The sequence below is a fragment of the Lycium ferocissimum genome, chromosome 9, assembly GCF_029784015.1.
Source record: "Lycium ferocissimum isolate CSIRO_LF1 chromosome 9, AGI_CSIRO_Lferr_CH_V1, whole genome shotgun sequence".
NCBI classification, from domain to species: Eukaryota; Viridiplantae; Streptophyta; class Magnoliopsida; order Solanales; family Solanaceae; genus Lycium; species Lycium ferocissimum.
The window spans coordinates 22,331,130-22,349,515 of NC_081350.1; the positions used below are offsets into that span (position 1 = coordinate 22,331,130).

Here is an 18,386-nt window from a genome sequence, read left to right on the forward strand (position 1 = left end):
CTTATTTTTACACTATAATTGTGTTCTAATTTGTTGTAAGCAGATAACATGCCCTATTTTTTTTATTTCTTGTGAACGGTTACCTATAATTACTGTAGTTTTTTTACGTTGTCAATATATAAATGTTATTTTTTTTTATGGGAAAAGTTTTTTTTTTCTTGTGCTCTTTTTTAGTTTACTTAATCTATTTGAGTATGCTTGGTTGGAGGAGCGTTGAGAACCCCAATTTTTTTTTCTTTGAAGTTGTTTCTTTTTTAGTTCCTTCGCTTTGACATAGCGATTCGCTTCTAGTTCTTTAGCGTATGAGGCATGGATAGTTAGAGAATCTAAAGAGTTACTTTACTTTTCTTCTCAAAATTTGCACATGCAACCCACTTATAAATTTTTTAAGGCGCAACCAACTTAAAATTGCATTCATAGTTATTTAAGGGTTTTCAGCATTAAAATCATCATTATGCAACCTTGAACAAAGTGGGCTTCAAATTTTGAATATGAAAGTTGAGTTTAGATCAGTTGGTTTAGAAAAGCTTGAAAACATTGATAGGGATGAAGATTGACACTTCAAACTTTGGAAAACCTACTTTCATTTTTGAACAAATATGTCTGAAATTATATATATATATATATATATATATATATATATATATATGTTTGAAGTTTGGCCTTGACAAGCCAAATTTTAGGCACAAATTAGACAAAAAGTGTGGAAGATCGGCCTTAACAAGCCAAACTTCAGGCAAAAAAACGTACTTCACTCACGAATTTTTACAACTTCGAGTACGTATGCTTGAAATTGGTTGTGATGCCTCTAAACTTGTAAACTTTTATAAACTATAGCTACAATTTAAATGATGATGATAATCGACTATATGTACAATTGCCCCTCCATCTCCTGACTCCCAATTACTTTGTCGACAGAAAAGAGAAGGTTGGTGACGGGAAAAGATGGGCAAAGTAAGTGTTTGTAAACGTCAGAGTTAATTTTTTAAGGACTACTATAATGTCTAATTAAATATTGTTTACTGATAGAATAAACATGGATTATAGTAACAATCTTGGATTATAATGAAAAAATAGTTGGTAACAAGATTGTGAATATAATTAATTAATAATATATCATTTTTTAATCCAAAATATTGCTCAAACCCATTCTATCAATCTCACCTCATAAGATTAATTAATTCGCATTAAAAAATAAGTACTAATCGCATTAAAAAAATAAGTACGACCTGACACGATTAATTAATTTAATTTGATGTGCCATATAACAATTATTAAAACTTAACAAACCAAAATTTAACAGATGCCCGAATAATATCCGACGATGCAATACTGACAACAACAGTTTCAGCAGAAGAAAACAAAAGACGGTACTATGAATACTAAAGAATATTTTCTCTTCTTCAATTGAAAGTAACAGAGCTTTTAATTCATTTCATAAACTATTTTCTCAATAAAAACTACTCCCTTTAAAAGCATAAGAAACAACAGCAAATTTGAAAATAAAAATAAATGAAGCATGATAATATTTTAATTTAACAATGAAAAAAGGAGAGAAATAGTTGTGGAAGTCTAGAGCTAAAACTGTTATCTTGCTAGATAATCTCCTTCCTTTTACTTATATTCCGAGCTTCTCATTAAACGAAAAAGATAAGGTTAAGAAAAATTGTATGTGCGTACAAAGAAGTATTACATCAAGCTCCCATTTGGCCATAGATTTTGGGAGCATATTTTGAAGATTTGTTTTCAAATTTTTGTTTGGTCATAAAATTTTGATAGATTTTGAAATCAAAATTTTAAATTCCCAAATTTTGGTTCAACCCTGTTTTTGGGCCAAGATCTATGTTTTGGCATTTTCAAAACTTTTAAAAATTACCCCAAACTTTTGTATTTTACAAAAAAAAAACTATCTATTTATAACCCAACTAATTCTAGATACCATGTTCCTCCATTAAAGTCATATCTACCATGTTTTCACAATTAAAGCAGTCTCTTCTATAAAGTGAAGATTGTTCGTACAATATGGGAAGATCATAGTAAAGAATGGCTAGTTACGACCATTGTTTTTTTTCTTGCACATATGGATCTTTGTATTGTAATTTGAATTGTAGTAGCTAGTAAGTGTGTTACTAGCAATTGTTGTTAAAATATCATATTCTGCATAATTTGGGATTAACAAGTATGTATTCTTTGTATGGTTGGGTATTCTTGATAGTTTTTAGAACTTATGGGTATAAGTAATGTTTCATGTTTTCCAAAACAAAAAGCGAAATATGTTTTGAAAAATTATGGCCAAACACATTTTCAAAACCTGAAAAACTTCACCTAAATCAATTTTTTCAAAAAAAAATTTGGAATCTATGGCCAAACGCTAGCCAAATTAATGGACAACAATTGCCTATGGTGCGGTAGTTGGGAAAATGATTTATCCCCTAGCTTTCATATGTCCCTTTCTAATGTGAATTTCTTCTAATTAATAGTACTTCTCAATCTTATCTAATATTCTCCTATAATTGAAAAAAATGATGTCAAAACCATTTGCTAAATAAGTGTTAGACAGAGATGACATGAAAGAAGCTGTCATGTATGTCTTTATTGTAGTAGTGCATGTGACTTCTAGTGGCTTCTTGCTCAGACCCTTCTCATCCACCCAAGATTTTCTAGTCACTCTGTACGAGTCAACATTCTATATTTGTTTTTGCCATTTATTAGTTTCTTTTTTTTTTTTTTGGTGTCAAATTGAATATTGTTTATACTGTGTTTATTTGTTGTTGTCTTTATAACAGTCCTAAATCATATTTGCTTCTTCAGAGGAATATATTTCATTTTAATTTAATTAGAAATTCGTATGCAATGTCCAAATACATACAAGATTTAATGAACTTTAACTCTTAGCTAGAAAGCTCCTAATTTATCTTAAAATACAAATTGAGCATTAATGAAACAGACTCAAATATTTTCAATAATTAAATAAAATACCTGAGATTTTTGGTGAAAATAGGATCTCTTGCCCTCATACAATTTGAATAGAACAAAATAACTTTTTCAAATCTCTCATGTGTATTTTTTCAGTTCTCTTATGTATAAAAAATAATTTCAGATCTCATTTTCTTTTATTTAAATTGTAACTAGTCATAGAAAATTATTTTCCCATACCAAACCAAATACAACTTAAATGAATATATATAGAGGAATTAATGCAGTCAATTCGGAATTGATCACTTCACAAAATCGAACTTAATTATTAAACAAAAATCCATTTGAAACTTTGAAAGAGACAAGTGAAAATATTGGTATAAAGTCCTACTAAACCTATCCAAAATAAATTACAAGAAAACAATATAGGAAGTAGACAGAGAAGTAGAAATTATGACTAGTAGGCAGTGTCTTCACTTAGTGCTTCTTCTTGTTCTCTCTATCATTTTCAATACAAGTTGTATTAATGCTAAGCTCCATCGTGATTTTTATCGAAATTCTTGTCCAAATGTGGAGTCTATTGTCCGATCAGCAGTTGAAGAGAAATACAAACAGACCATTGTTACAGCAGCAGCAACTCTTAGACTCTTCTTCCATGATTGCTTTATACAGGTATATATTCTTTCTTATTGTATCTTCTATCTCTCTAATTAAGTTGATCCATTTAATATATACATGATGTTTGTCCCTGTAGGTGTGGAACACTGTGTTTGTGATTTTGGTCTAGTTGATAAGAGTATAACCTTTGTGCACTAACTGCATATTGAGTAACTATTTTACACCGTCAGATTAATATGACTTTACCAATAGTTAACTCACTACAATAAGCCTAACTTGGTAATATAAAAATAAAGTCAATAACCTGTTTTAACAAGTTAAAATATACGCCTACCGACAAGTTCATCTTATGCATAATTATACTTTCCACATGTCATTGTGTTCTATCTTACATTTGCATCTTTCTTTCTTTTTTTTGCTTTTTTTTTTACGCTAAAAAGTTCACATTCGATAGATTTTCAAAATCATGCATAAATTGAGCATATAATTTATGGGAAAAGTGAAAGGTGTAGGCGATGGGTACTAGTCCATTCGTTGCAGGATGTAATCCTTTCTTTATGATCTGTTTGATGTTAATTATCATAATCACAATTATATTATCGATTTATCGTCTAGACTTGATTAAAGCTACTCATAAAGGACACTCTTGTAGTTCTTAACAGTTAAGCTTGCATATGAAATTTTTAAGGATTGAAGTTGAATACACTGGTAGCGTAAATACTTTTTACACTATCAGTGTAATATAACATGTGATAGTAGATAAGTAACCATTTTGACCAAGTTACTAAATCACATAAATTTGCATCTAATTAGCTTATAAGTAATCTGATCATGTAAATATTTTTATATCGACAATGGAATAAAACGAAACTCAAAATTTTAAATCCACTACAATTATAGATTACGGAATAGAAAACGCACTCAATATTCAATTTATTCTGAATTAATGGTTTACATGACAATGTCAGGGTTGTGATGCTTCCATCATGCTGAGGTCCTCAGGAAATAACAAAGCAGAAAAGGATCATCCAGACAATATATCACTCGCTGGAGATGGATTTGACACTGTTATTAAAGCCAAAGCTGCAGTTGATAATGTACCTGCTTGCAAGAACAAAGTCTCATGTGCTGATATCTTGGCCATGGCTGCTCGAGATGTCGTTGCATTGGTAAACAAAAACAAATACTCTATATAACTTCTCTGTAATGACATGCCTTTTTTTCCTTGTTTAACTTCTGTATAATGATCGTTTAATTTACTTCTTATTTATATCAAGATAGTTACTTCATTGGAAAAAATAGGTTGTTAGTTCCAAAGTAAGATTGCTCAATATGGTAAATGAACGCCATTTGCAACTAAGAACGAACACCCCTTTAATTTGAATCATAGTTCAACCATGTATATAATATGAGACAAAGGCACATTTCTTTGTATCTTTATATGTGACAATACTTGAAGACGAATAGAGTATAGCTAATATTTTAAAATTGCGATCGTACTTTTTCTAGTATTGTACGTTAAATTTTTATGATTATTATCATCAAATAATTGTTATTGTCACTTGTTTTGGTGATGAGGATTAAGAATTTGTAATATGTTAAAGTATTGGATGTGTAGGCAGGAGGACCAAAGTATGCTGTTGAATTGGGAAGGAGGGACGGCAAAATGTCTTCACAAAATAGTGTACCCAACAATTTACCTCACTCTGACTTTCACTTGGAGAAGCTCCTTCCTATGTTTGCATCCCGTGGTCTCTCTATCAGACATTTGATTGCCCTCTCAGGTACATTACGACTCTTCCAATTTCTTCTTCATGTATTTACAATATTTTTCTTTTCTCATTGGTAAAAGATAACTATAGATTATCAATGTCTTAAGGAGATGAATTTGGATGCTTCACTTGCACTTAGAAATGTAGCGTAAAATGCCTATCAAGCAATAATCAATCACTTATTTATGCAGGAGCACATACACTAGGATTTTCACATTGCAATCAGTTCTCAAGCAGGATATACAATTTTAACAGCAAGGACAAGGTTGATCCAACGATTGATGCATCCTATGCTAAGAACCTCCAACAAATGTGTCCAAAAAATGCACCTTCGGGAGTAGTCATCCCATTGGATCCTGACACCCCTCAAGTGTTCGATAATACGTATTACAAAAACCTTCAGAGAGGGAGGGGGCTGTTCACTTCAGACCAGACACTGTTTACTAAAAGGGGATCAAGGAGAATAGTGAATATCTTTGCATCAAACAAGACAGCTTTCGAGAGGGTCTTCATTGCTGCCATGACAAAGCTTGGAAGGTTTGGGGTCAAAACCGGAGATCGTGGTGAAATTCGAAAAGATTGTGCTGTAGTGAACTAAGAAGACAAGTAGAGTAGATCAAAGATTTATTCTAGGACCATTGTGCAGTACTTATTTCAATTTCCAATAATTACGCAATAAGGTTTAATCCTGTTAATGAAGATCCGGAGTCCATAAAAATGACTTAGGGCCCGTTTGACTTAGCTTAAAAAAAGCATAGCTTATAAGCTGTTTTCAGCTTATAAGCCAAAAACAATAAGTTGTGCTTACCCCAACTTATTTTTTTGGGCTTATTTTAAGCACAAAATGGCTTATAAGCTGGCCAGCCAAACACTCGAAAAAGTAAGCCAAACGGGCTCTTACTTCCTACCTCACAGAAGCACCTACTTTGCTCCTAGCCTAGCACATAATAATGCACACTTGCTCAGTAACCTCCTTGAACCCATCCAATCCCTAATCCCCGCCCAGAAAAATTAAGGATAAAAATTCACACACACACGAGGCCTCTCTCATCACCACATCAAACTGAAAACTGAGATCCAAAAATACACATTCGATATCCAAACAGACGCTAGTATAAATAATTCAATCAAACAGTGTTTTCTCAATCTAAGAGAACAAATGACTACATGAGTTTCGGGAAAGTCGAACATAAAACATATGTGGAAGATAGCAGACCTGACAAACAACTTCTACATTACCTGTCTACTCCACTTTCACCCCCCTAACCACATCCCACCCCACAATCTTCTAAACATTGCTGCTAAATGAGAAGTAAACAAGAATTATCATTCTAAACTACAGCGCCTAGTGTTGAGCAATTATAAGAACGAATGAATTAGAATTTACAACAGATGGTTGGCACCAATAGCATCCAATTAATGGAACTTTCACAAAGTTATGGCACTTCTATCCATCCCACAAATGTATGACAATTCCTTCTCGCTAGATGAACCCAGCCAAAAGGATACAAGTTTGTCCAAGATTTCTTCAAATATTGAAACCCTGGAATAAATTCCCAGCTTGTTCTATTGTGACGAGGGGAGTACCAATAATATCAAGTAAAAATATGCTACTCAGTTATTCTCTATCTCTATTGAAGTTAGATCGCCAAAACATCCATAGATTTAGAACTAGTACCTCAGGTCAGTCCCTGAATGGATGAACAACATGTGGTTCCCGACCATGATTTTTTCCAGTTTATTGTCAACATCTGAAGAAGCTCTGCAACAATGCTATGCAGCACCTCCTTGGTGAAAAATAGATCTCTTGAAAACTTAAATAGGGGTTATATGGGAAAGAGATCATAACACCTAATTTAGACGCTAGTAATCTTCTCCAGGCTCTTGTAGAACCTATCCCGAACTTCTTCCTGACACTTAAGGTTCTAGTTCAGCTCATCCATGAGATTCACTATCTAAGCCAGCCAGCTGATTGCTGCACTACTTATGGCTTTCCGTCACTAATTGTGGCATCAATGGTCCAATCACATTCACAAGACAGCAGAATCTCCATTCTCAAGGCGACTTGATTCCCCAGATTTACAAATGGTTAAGTCTCATTAAGGGAAATTGCAGCTTGTCCAATTGACGCATTATTAGACACCGAATTTTTTACTTCCACATTAGTATCTTGGTCATCCATATCAATGTGGTTTTCACCAGACAATTCAGGCTTGGTACAGGCATTTGTCAGACCATTAAGGGTGCTATTATGGCAAACTTCCCCTGAGACATCCTTTTTGGCAGATCGGTTCAATGGGCGTTTCTCAAGAAAGCCAGGGGCAAACAGTGGCTTAAACTTTGCGCCAGAAATTCTCCCTCCATCCGATTTCAGGACCACATTGTGAATTCCTTGTGGCGAAATCTTTTCGTTCTGGTTATCTTTGTCTGGCATTTCAGTGGACTTCTGTAACTTCGCATTGCGAGAGATGCCACCAAATTTTGAGGCAGAGGATGAAGCATCATCCAGCATTTCACCATTTGTGGCAACACAATTCTCGTTGAAGGAAGAATTCAACAGACAGTCATCGGTGGTTCTTTGACATGGTTCAGTATCATTTTTACAGTCAGAAAAGGGGGATTTTATTTCACAATCCTGGATCTCAACTTCAGCCGAAGTGCTAGCACCAAAAGAACTATTGGATACCACTCTAGGGCAAGAACTTCCTATAGCTGCACTGTATGGTTTAACATCCTGCAACTCCTGCTGGGCATGAGAACTTGCCCCAAAATCTACCTCCTGATCCTCCATTCCACCCTCAGGGTTGGTCAAGGAGAATAGCTCCTCTTCGCCCCTGATAATCTTAGCTTCTGAACCATTAACAATTGGCGGTGAAACAGAATCAACAACTGTAGCTGGAGACACTGTTGCACGGAGACATTCAACAAGTTGGTCTGTCGAAGCCGGCTTGTCTTCCACTTTAACTGTGCGGTGGTCGTCTTTCATCACAAGTTCAAGGGGAAATAGGGATGTTGGCCGAGGGTAGATCCTGTCAAAGCAAACACAAATCAAGATCATTTACTGCCAAAGGAAAAGCAACATGTTAAATAGATACGTAGAGATGATGGATCAATTAGATAATATCTAAAGAGAGTTACCTGCTATATAAGAGCATGTATGCTCCCTGCGAAAGCACTTCATCCAGATCAACATTAACCACCTAACAAAATTTGTAAAATAAGTCACAAATATTTTAAAGTATGAAAGGAAAACTAAATTAAGAAGTGTCTACGCAGGAATTGATTGTACTGAGATCATGCTGCTTGATGTAAAATATTAAGTGATGACTTTTACTAATACGGCTCATGCGCTCAACTCCAACAGCACCTATACTCGCAGTTTGACATTGTTGCAGACCCAAACATATGCTAAGGATCAATAGCTAAACAGAGAAGATGGTGTCACATCGTACCTGACGACACTGAAAATTTCTGAAAGGTGGCACAACAAGGGGAGGTGCCAATAATACCTGTTTCTTATACTTTTGTTTGCATATACATATATACCCAGGCAAGTTTGTATACAACCTAAAATCATAGAGTAGATTCTAACCTAAAGAATAGAAACATTATATTTCTCAAATAGATTCATCCATTAAAACAATTAAAACCTCCACAAGTACAAAACTAAAAGGAGCGTAACGTTTTCACTTTATACTTCTGGTAGATTGTCTTGGGAATTGGCACATATATGATACGAGTGAGCAGTCTCCAATAACTTTTAGTGCATGCGGGAAATGCGCTAAGCATGTCACACCCATTTGACACAAGTACATCAAGGCAAATGAAGGAGCCAACAAATAAGAATAATTGAGCTATGAGAGAAGACAATTAGCTTATAGCCAAAATGCTTCTTCAAGCGGAAGTAGTAATTTTTTTTTTTTTTTTTTTTTTTTGACAAGGTAACATACTGTATTAATAAATCATCAGCATAAAGTGCTGGAATCCAAAATTTATATTTTTATTGTCAAACGGATCTATTTACTAGCAGATGTCAAGGTCCATTTCACCGGGATATAGCAACTTATATAAATTTCCAAACTTCAGATATCACATTGCAGATTAATAGCACAGAACAATACAAATGAAAGTCCAACATACCAAATTCAGCAACCAACCAATGCATTTCGCGAATTGGACAGCATACAAGAATAAACAAGAGGGTGTTGAGCAAGGGAGATGTTTCTACCTTGCAGTCATCGATCCTGTACCAACTTCCGCGGAAATCCTTGATATAGCATATGTAATGGCCGAAAAATGACGCATTCAACATATCCACATGAACAATAACTGCATATAGCTTGTAAATATCATTGCCGTCTCCTACTTCGCTCATGTACGGACGGAGATCCAATGTTTCAGGGAAATTAACCCTCTTATTTAATTTGCCAAACCTGCCACTCTGCATAGAGGTTTTGGACAAAAATAAACAAAACTAGAACACAAACTCACGGAGTTGCTTCTAAGAATAAATTGGAACTTAGGGGTGAGGAATGTTAATAGAGAGAAACAAACTCCCTGAGTTATTGTAATTCACCCATCCCATAGAGAAATGCAAATTCTATTTTGCAGTACTAGAAAAATTATAACAATAGCAATAAGAAACGCTACACTTAAGGAATAAATTATCCTTTTGTTTTACAACCTGGGGTGCACTATTGTCTCCTAGTAGAACCCAACTGAAGAAAAAAGCAAATCAAATAATCTTTTCATAATGACTTTTTTTATGTTAAGCCATTATTATGAAAAGATTATCAGAATTGCTTTTTTCCTACAATCGGGTTCTGTGCAGAGACAAGAGTGCACCCTAGTTTGTAAAACAAAAGGATAATTTAATCCCTGTGTGGCGTTTCTAATTGCTATTATCTTTTCTAGAACTGCATTGCAATTTCTCTCTAACTCAAGAAATTATTACTTCTTTATAGATGTTCCTTTAAGCATACTGTGTCTTATTATAAAGAGCCTACCTCTGACGAATTAATTTTATGTGAGGTGGCAAATAGTGAACTCATTTCCTTTCAAGGACAAAAAAATCCACATATGACATAACATTGGACACCCCTGAAGAAAAATATGCATGTGAGATTAGAGTTGATGTTAGATCTTAATTGTCAGCTGGAGTATGTATATTCTAGATTGAACATCTTTGCTTCAACTGGACTTCCATCAGACCCCCTTTTTCCTGTAGACTTAGGGACCTAAAGACATTCAATGTTGATGTGACTCCACAAAGCTTTGGCTGAAACTTTCTTTTTTGAGAAATACATATTGACAGTCTCTTTTTTTGAGAAATCTTCAGAATACACATTGACAGTCTCTTTTCACAATCGAGGTGACAATCCAGTTTGTTCAACACCAGAACAATCCTGAAGCACCCAAACACGAAATATCCACTTTCATATCCCATGGTTAAATGATACAAGAATAAACAATTATGCTCTACTTGTAAGGACCCACTATCAAAATCCTTTACCCAAAAAAAAAAAAAAAAATAGAAAAGGTCAATTGTTGAGCGCAAATGACAAAAAAAAAAAAAAAAAAAAAAAGGACCCACAATCAAAATCCAGGCAATATAAACTAACAATAAAAGAACATCATTTTTTTAGAATGGTAAGTGCCAATTCTTTGATGATAAAACAGCACGAAGTGCTGGAAAGTTTACAACAAACCATAAATGTCCTCTAGTTATGCATCCGCACGCACTCCCTTTGTCCCATTTAATACGAAATATTAGTAGGGGGGAGTCAAGCAACTTTTTGTTTGACTATAGTTTTTTCAATATTTTCTAAATTATTAATAGTTGAAAAAGAAATTGCATTTTATAGAACTTTTTATAAGTAGTTCCAAAATATGTAATTTGACTTCAAAAAGATTGAAGAATTGAAGTTTGATTTACACCAAAAATTAAACATTTTGGCCCTTACTCTTTTGTTGACAAGTCCTTACTCTCCTACCATTACATTCTTTCTGGATGGAGGGGGGGTTCATTTTTCCTTTTCATTTCTCATATGTTGTACATTTTGCAGTTTCTACTTGCAGTACTAGAAAAATGGAACCATCGAAGAAGAAGGGTGCCAAGGGGGGGAAAAGGAGTTAAGAGTTTAGCATGCAGTTGATTTCCATTATACTTGTGGTCAACGCTTTGATTCAGAATCTGGTGTTTCTGGTTACGATTCACTCTTTTTTTCTATCTTTCACTTGAAGGATTGAATGACTCCCTTTAACGTTTCAACTCCTTTGAAGTACTTTTACATGGTAGCCATGTTGTGGGCTATTTGTCTTTAATGATAAGTTAAAAAGTAGTCCACTATTTGTAGTATCTACATCTTTTATTGGACTATGGCCAAAAGAATCCCATCGAGAAAAGAGGACCACCTTGATGCGGCGATGATTTTCTGGATAGATGAAAATAGGAAATGAACCTTTCTTCTAATTGTCTAAAGAATTATTGGTATTTGATAACACGTTCATGCAGGACAAGCATGAACCTTCATTTTTTCACATGAGAGATATAGGTCATTGACCACTAACTAAAGACGGATAGGTCCTAGAAAGAGAGGAACGATCATTCATTTACAAGTTTGGGGAAAAAAAAAAAATTGTTCAAGGGCTATAGTTTATAGTGCACTTTACCCTAGATGGTTGAAGCACAATAAATAGCAAAATGAAACCAACCTGAAACCTTTTCAAGGCAATTGTTAAGATATTTGGTGCCCTCCTGACCATTAGGCGCTTCCACGCCTTGACATAGTCATTGCATCTGCAAGAACAACCATAGTTGTTGATTAACGATTAGGTAGCACTATCAGATCAACTGTGCCTCAATCTAAAATAGTTGGGGTCGGCTAAGTTCAGCAGTTAAGCTATTTTTGCATTGGTCGTCAACCAACACAACGTAACTAGTGAGCTTTAAATAATTCTCACTCATGGTAAATTAAATGTGTCATCCAATAGAAAAAAGAACGCATAGGATCAATTGAAAACTAACATAAAAGTTATTACCCAACCAAAAAAAAATTTTAAGATGTATGTGAGATTAGTCATTATATATATATATATATACACTTTCCAAATGATAACTAATCAAAGAAATAGGACAGAAGAGTGTCATATGTCTATATTAGTCCATGTTATTATATACAGATGAACATAGAAATCTGGGGATAGAATCAATCAGCATTGTAAGGAAATATGAAACTATACATTATTGATCAAAGGACAACAAAAATAGCATTCCAGATTGTAAAAAGGATGCAATTCATCATTAGCATGAAGAACCTCACCCATCACATTTGTACAAGTTATCTCCATCAAGCCATTCTCTTGCTGTGAATTGATCTAAGCATTCCTCCAAAGATTCGGCATCCCCGTGAATCTCCACTGTCAGATCCATCATATTTTCAAACTGATTTGAAACATTACTGCATTCTGTACATATGACCTAAAAATAGAAATAACTCATTTAGGCAGAGAAGGAAAGGGACAACATCAGAAAAACACGAGCAAAAACACGTGCAGCATGAAATATCAAAAAACACAAAATATTTGGCAGAATACCTAATTATCCCCCTAAACTGGGCACCAGTAATTACGAGGACACCTAATCATTCGTAGTCCTAATTACCCCCTGGACTTGGCTATTTAATAGCCTTTACCAGTGGATACACTCTCTTTTAGGCGTGTGGGAGTGAAGCAAAATAAAAAAAAGCAGCTTTCAGGTGGGGTATGTTTCAACTGTTAACCGCCACGTGGTTATTTACAACGGTTTATTTGTTCACATTGCAGCTTTTCAAGACAATGTTGAGAACTTTTCTTTAACATCATGGGCATATCTTGGTGTAACCACAGAAGATTAATAGTCTTTTAGAGGTTTAGAATTCCCAGAGTGTAGCAAGAAGGTTAATACAGATATGGACTATCCCTATTAGCATATTGTGGACTAGATGGCTGGAAAGGAACAAGGCATGTTTTGAGGGGAAGAGGATGCAGATATCTAGAGTCAAACACAAATATATCAAGAATCTATATTTTTGGTGTAAGAGTTGGTGTGATGTCACGTACTCTTTTCTGTACCATTTTAATAAAAACCTTTAACTATCAAAAAAAAAAAAAAAATCCTCTTGCTTCTTAATGTATAAAGCATATTGTACCCCAACGTTACATCTTCTTATTTCTTCTTTAGATGCATTGGCTATTTGTTCCAACTATGTATTTCTTCTTTTCCGGGCCAAATTTGTTAAAAAAACTTGGATGGAACTTCATTATTTTTAACCAAATAAAAAAAGCTTTAATCAAAATAATAGAGTGCCAACTACTGATGAAAGAATAACAGAGTACCAACTGTGTATTTCTTTTTATTTCTTCTTTAGATGCAATGATTATTTATTTCAATTGTATATTTTTTCTATTCGGGCCACATCAGTAAAAGAAAATTGGCTAGAGTTCCCATTATTTTAACCAAAACAAAAGATTTAGCCAAAATAATGAAGTTCCAATTGTATATTGCTTTTTTATGCCTTCTTTAAATGCAATGGCTATTTATTCCAAAATGTTTATTTTTTCTTTTTTGAGACGAATATGTAAAAGAAACTTGGTTAGAGCTCTCCATTAGTTTTAGCCAGAATAATTAATTTTAGTTAGGTATTTCTTTTTGTTCACCTTTAGACGCAATGACTATTTGCTTCTATGCATTTCTTCTTTTAGCAGGCCAAAACTATAAAAATGTGAGGAAACTCCATTATTTTTAGCCAGATACAAAATTTATCCTAAACAATGGAATTCCAGATACGTTATTTTAAAAAAAATTATCCCGAAAAGTTGATCTAAAAAGTTAATGAATTTAAAAAGGCAAAAAAAATATTTTTTATTTTTAAAAGATGCCACGTGGACAAAACTTCCACATGGCATGTGTTCCACAGGATGATATCGTCCCGGGAGTAAAGGTTATTAATAGCCAAGTCTAGAGGAGTAATTAGGAATAAAAATAGTTCAGGTGTGCACCGAATAAACGGTGCCAAGTTTAGGTGAGTAACTAGGTATTCTACCAAAATATTTTGATAATGCAACATTTGAGATATAGAAAAAGTTCCAAGTCCTTTTATGTTATTTTGGATAATGACATCTATGTCTTCTCCATCATAGATTAAAGTTACCTGAGACTGCAGGTGACCCCCAAAGATGTGCTGAATAAGTGTTGTCTCCTGTGTGTTAGGAGGAACAGCCTTCTCTCCACCAAATTCATCGAGGCACACAGACTGCATCGTATCAATCGCAAACCTACAAAAGATGGCAATTTTTATTATTTCGTGTAAAACATGCTTCTGGACACGACCCACAGCTGACTATACCACATTGAACACTATAGCGGAAAATACTTATCAAACTTCCTCTAAGATACTCATCAAATTTACTTTATGAAAAGAAACATACCTCATAAATTCATGGGCATCCTCCTGTTTACCATACCCAAGATTACCACCGATATTAGGCAACCGTGAAAGTATGTTGATTGGTGAGAAGGGCTGCTGACTCCGACTAGCCCATTCTACATGGTGTTGAAATTCGCAAAGGAAGCACCAACCATTCCGCCTACCTGAGGGAAGAGAAAGTAAAGTGCATAACATTAAGAGCTATTCCAATTACTTCAAAAGAAACGCTAGTTCGTATACTTGTTCTAATAAACGCATTTACATTCTCTCAAATGGCCTTTCTCCAACAAGTAGGCAACAAGTGGCTTAGTATATGTCAGACATTGTAGAACCACATTAGCAAAGCAACTGCATAAGAACCAAAAAGAATATATTTAAAATATAGATAATAAAACAGGTGGAATTTAAACAATTCTTGGTTGCTTGAGTCTAAAATGAGGGAGTACCTGTTTCCACAATTAAGGAGCCCACAAGGTGGGAAACCTGGGCTATCCCAGTTAAAGAGTTCCAAGAATTCCTCATATGGGAAAAGTTCCTAAATGATTATACCAAACTTTAGTCAGGTGTTACTAAACGCATAGCTGTGTAATTAAACGGTATATACCTTCTTCAAATGGTCTAGTATCTTAGAGGTTCCACTAGCATGAGTCAGTGAAACTGCAGTAGATTTTCTCCCTTGCAAAGAACTGCCTTTCCCAGATAACTGAAAATCCTTGCATTTAAATTTGTGTCCAGAGTTCCAATGAGATCTTTGGCAAGTTTCAGAGCTATGAGAGAGAGAGAGAAAAAAAAACATTAAAGTTTGTTGAGGCTGTAAGCGCATAATGCAAATAAAGCACGGACTCTAACGAAGAAATGAAGGGAATGATCAAAATCTAAATGTAATTAAAAAACAGTAACTATAAAGCCAAATAAGAATCGAGAAAAATTAAAGTCAGGAGAATTAATTATAGCCTAGGCTTTAAGCGCCTAACACAAATGATGGGAAGTCTACTGTGAAATCGGGATACAAATGGATTAAGGCCCACAATGAAGTCACTGATCACTGGCCATGGAAATTGATCTGGAAACTAAAGTAGCTCCTAAAATTATCTGCTTCAGCTGGACTGCACTCTAGGAGAAATGTCGAGACAACCTTATCAAGAGGAAGTTTCAGGCTAGTCAACAGATGCCATATGTCACAGTGAGGTAGAAACAAACAATCACTTATTTCTGCACTGTATAGTTGCTACAGATTTTTGGAACATGTTCTGTTCTCTTTTGGAGTTAGCTGGGTTATGCCACATAGTGCCAAGGAGGCTTTCGAGTCCTGGGACAGTTGGAAAGTTGACAACACCATCAATACAATCTGGAGAATGGTACCTACTGGAAATTTTTGGTGTTTATGGAATGAAAGGAATAGAAGATGCTTTGACGAACAATCAACTCCCAACCACACCCTAAAAGCTAGATGTCTACTCTCCTTATTTAGTTGGGCATATGCTACCCCTGTAGATTCCCCAGAACCCTTTTGGAACTTTGTTAGCTCTCTGTATCTTAGATAGTGCACCTGTAATGTAGCTAGCGAGGCTGACTTTTGCTTTTTGCAGCTACCATGTAGCCTTTACTTTCTACTTGTATATTTTGCATCTTTTTGATGCCTTTATGAATGAATCAATTACTTCATCAAAAAAAAAAAAAAAAAAAATTACTTATAGTTTAGTATCGGTCTCTTCAAGACAAAGCCCCTGGGCAATGAGCCAAACACTGAGCTGAAGAGTCACTTTAAGCACACAGCCTACGTTTCACCTAGCTTGAGGACTTAAAGCGCGCCTCAACCAAGCTTTTGACAACAATGGCGAGAAGTTACTTTATATGGTTAGAGCTCTATATACCAGTACAAAAGAAAATAGTAGAAAATTATAATCATGCATTTATAACCAAATCGTACACTCACACAAAATTGATCGCTGTGGAGTGCGAACACAAGGACACTGACAAAGTAGTAAATTGTTAAGTGGTTAATAGTAACATAGGAATTACTACACAGTTAATAATAATGTAAGAGGTGTCATATGGTGATTAATAAAACACTAACAACCAGAGGCAGATCCAAGATCTAAACTCTATGGGTTCAATCTTAAGATTCTTAGCATTGAACCTATTATATTTTTAAAGTTATGGGTTCATATCTACTATTTATTACAATTTTAATAATTTTATGCTCCAAAGTACCTAGAGTGCTAGATACGCCTCTGCTAACAACAGTTTCCTTGTAGCTACTACATGTACTCTCTTATTCCATATTCTACCCCGTATAAAATAACACAAGGTATAAACAATGCAGAATTTAATCCATAAATCAATAGCTGCAAGTCTCCTTTGTTGCAATAGAAACATTGTATTACAGCTTGTTTGGATGATCATTACCTTATTTCTTTTTCTCAATTATCTAATAATCCTTTACTATACCTTTTTATAGTATTTCTACCCCGTACCCTACTTTTCTTGTGGGTTTATCCTTCAAATTGCTAATGTATGACATCATGCAACGACTGGAAACGCTACAATCTATCCAAACATTGTATTCATCAAAATAATACAGTACGATACAATACAACACAACCATCCAAAAATTAGTGTAAGTGTCTGGGAGTATTATTTCTAATGCAATCAAACTACCCCTTAAGCTAAGTCTCTGTGTGTAGCTGCAGTGAAGTTACTATAGAGGTAATACTACTACTGTATTTATAAGGAGAAAAAAAGGGAAACAAGACAGAGAAATATTAAAACATAAAATTAACAATTAATTTATCAGGACGTTGTGTGTTAAGCTGTAACAGTACCAGTATTTAACCATCTTGCAACGAGAACATTGTTTAGTGGTGATATTACCACATACAACGCAACCTTCGGGCGTTTCCATTCTCCTCCTCCGATCACCAAAACTCGGCGAAGAAGAAGAGTCAAAATTAGAGGAGTCGCCGTCGTCAACAACAAAGTACTTTGAAGCGGTGCTTTTGACAAGGTAAAGTAGTGTAACTACGACAGCTATAGCCGTCAATACTAATTGCAAGTAGGAATTCAGATCCACTGCTACATGCATTACAATAGTTATACTAACAATTATTCTCGTTCTCTCATATATGGTAACTCTAGGGTTTCGATTCCTGCATTGAATTGGAATTGGGGGAACTTTGGAATAATTTTGGGGAATCTTGGTATGGAATTTTAAATTTCTGGAAAATGAAGGAAGGTTTCTTTTTGTTTTTTCTTTTTTGAAGGTTTGATTGATTTTGACAAGCTTAATGTGTGTGCACCTTCTCAAGACAAAACAAAATACTTAGAAGAGGAAAGAAAACACATATTTATGATATCTCTATAGATATACATTTGGAGTTTCTATCTTTCACATATATTTAATTTTGTTTATATTGATATGTATTACTATTTGCTTCTAGAAAATGTATAGTTTTGGAATTTTCATAATAGGGATTATGTATTTTCAATTAGAATATTTGGTTCTTTGAATGTACTAAAAGTTGAAAAAGTGAGAAAGAAAAAGTGAAGACATGGTAAATTTTCATGACCAAACACTTTTATTTAAAAAAAAAAAATTATTACAGGTAAAAGT

The 18,386-nt window shown here is 34.4% G+C and overlaps 2 protein-coding genes across 2 annotated transcripts; one reads left to right on the forward strand and one right to left on the reverse strand.

Annotated features, from left to right (window-relative positions):
* The first annotated feature begins 3,314 nt into the window (after positions 1–3,314).
* On the forward strand, positions 3,315–6,005 carry LOC132029904 (peroxidase 16-like). Its single transcript, XM_059419309.1, has 4 exons — positions 3,315–3,588; positions 4,503–4,703; positions 5,153–5,318; positions 5,498–6,005. The coding sequence occupies exons 1-4, from the start codon at positions 3,370–3,372 to the stop codon at positions 5,902–5,904; spliced, it is 993 nt and encodes a 330-aa protein (XP_059275292.1). The 5' UTR covers positions 3,315–3,369; the 3' UTR covers positions 5,905–6,005.
* Positions 6,006–6,403: 398 nt separating this feature from the next.
* Positions 6,404–18,049, reverse strand: LOC132029905 (ubiquitin carboxyl-terminal hydrolase 18-like). The gene is made up of 11 exons (XM_059419310.1): positions 17,599–18,049; positions 15,378–15,540; positions 15,220–15,308; positions 15,036–15,121; positions 14,775–14,937; positions 14,498–14,621; positions 12,629–12,786; positions 12,021–12,105; positions 9,535–9,747; positions 8,445–8,506; positions 6,404–8,335 (listed from the first exon to the last, which is right to left on the reverse strand). Exons 1-11 carry the CDS (start codon positions 17,856–17,858, stop codon positions 7,396–7,398), a joined length of 2,343 nt encoding a protein of 780 aa, XP_059275293.1. The 5' UTR covers positions 17,859–18,049; the 3' UTR covers positions 6,404–7,395.
* Between the last annotated feature and the right edge of the window lie 337 nt (positions 18,050–18,386).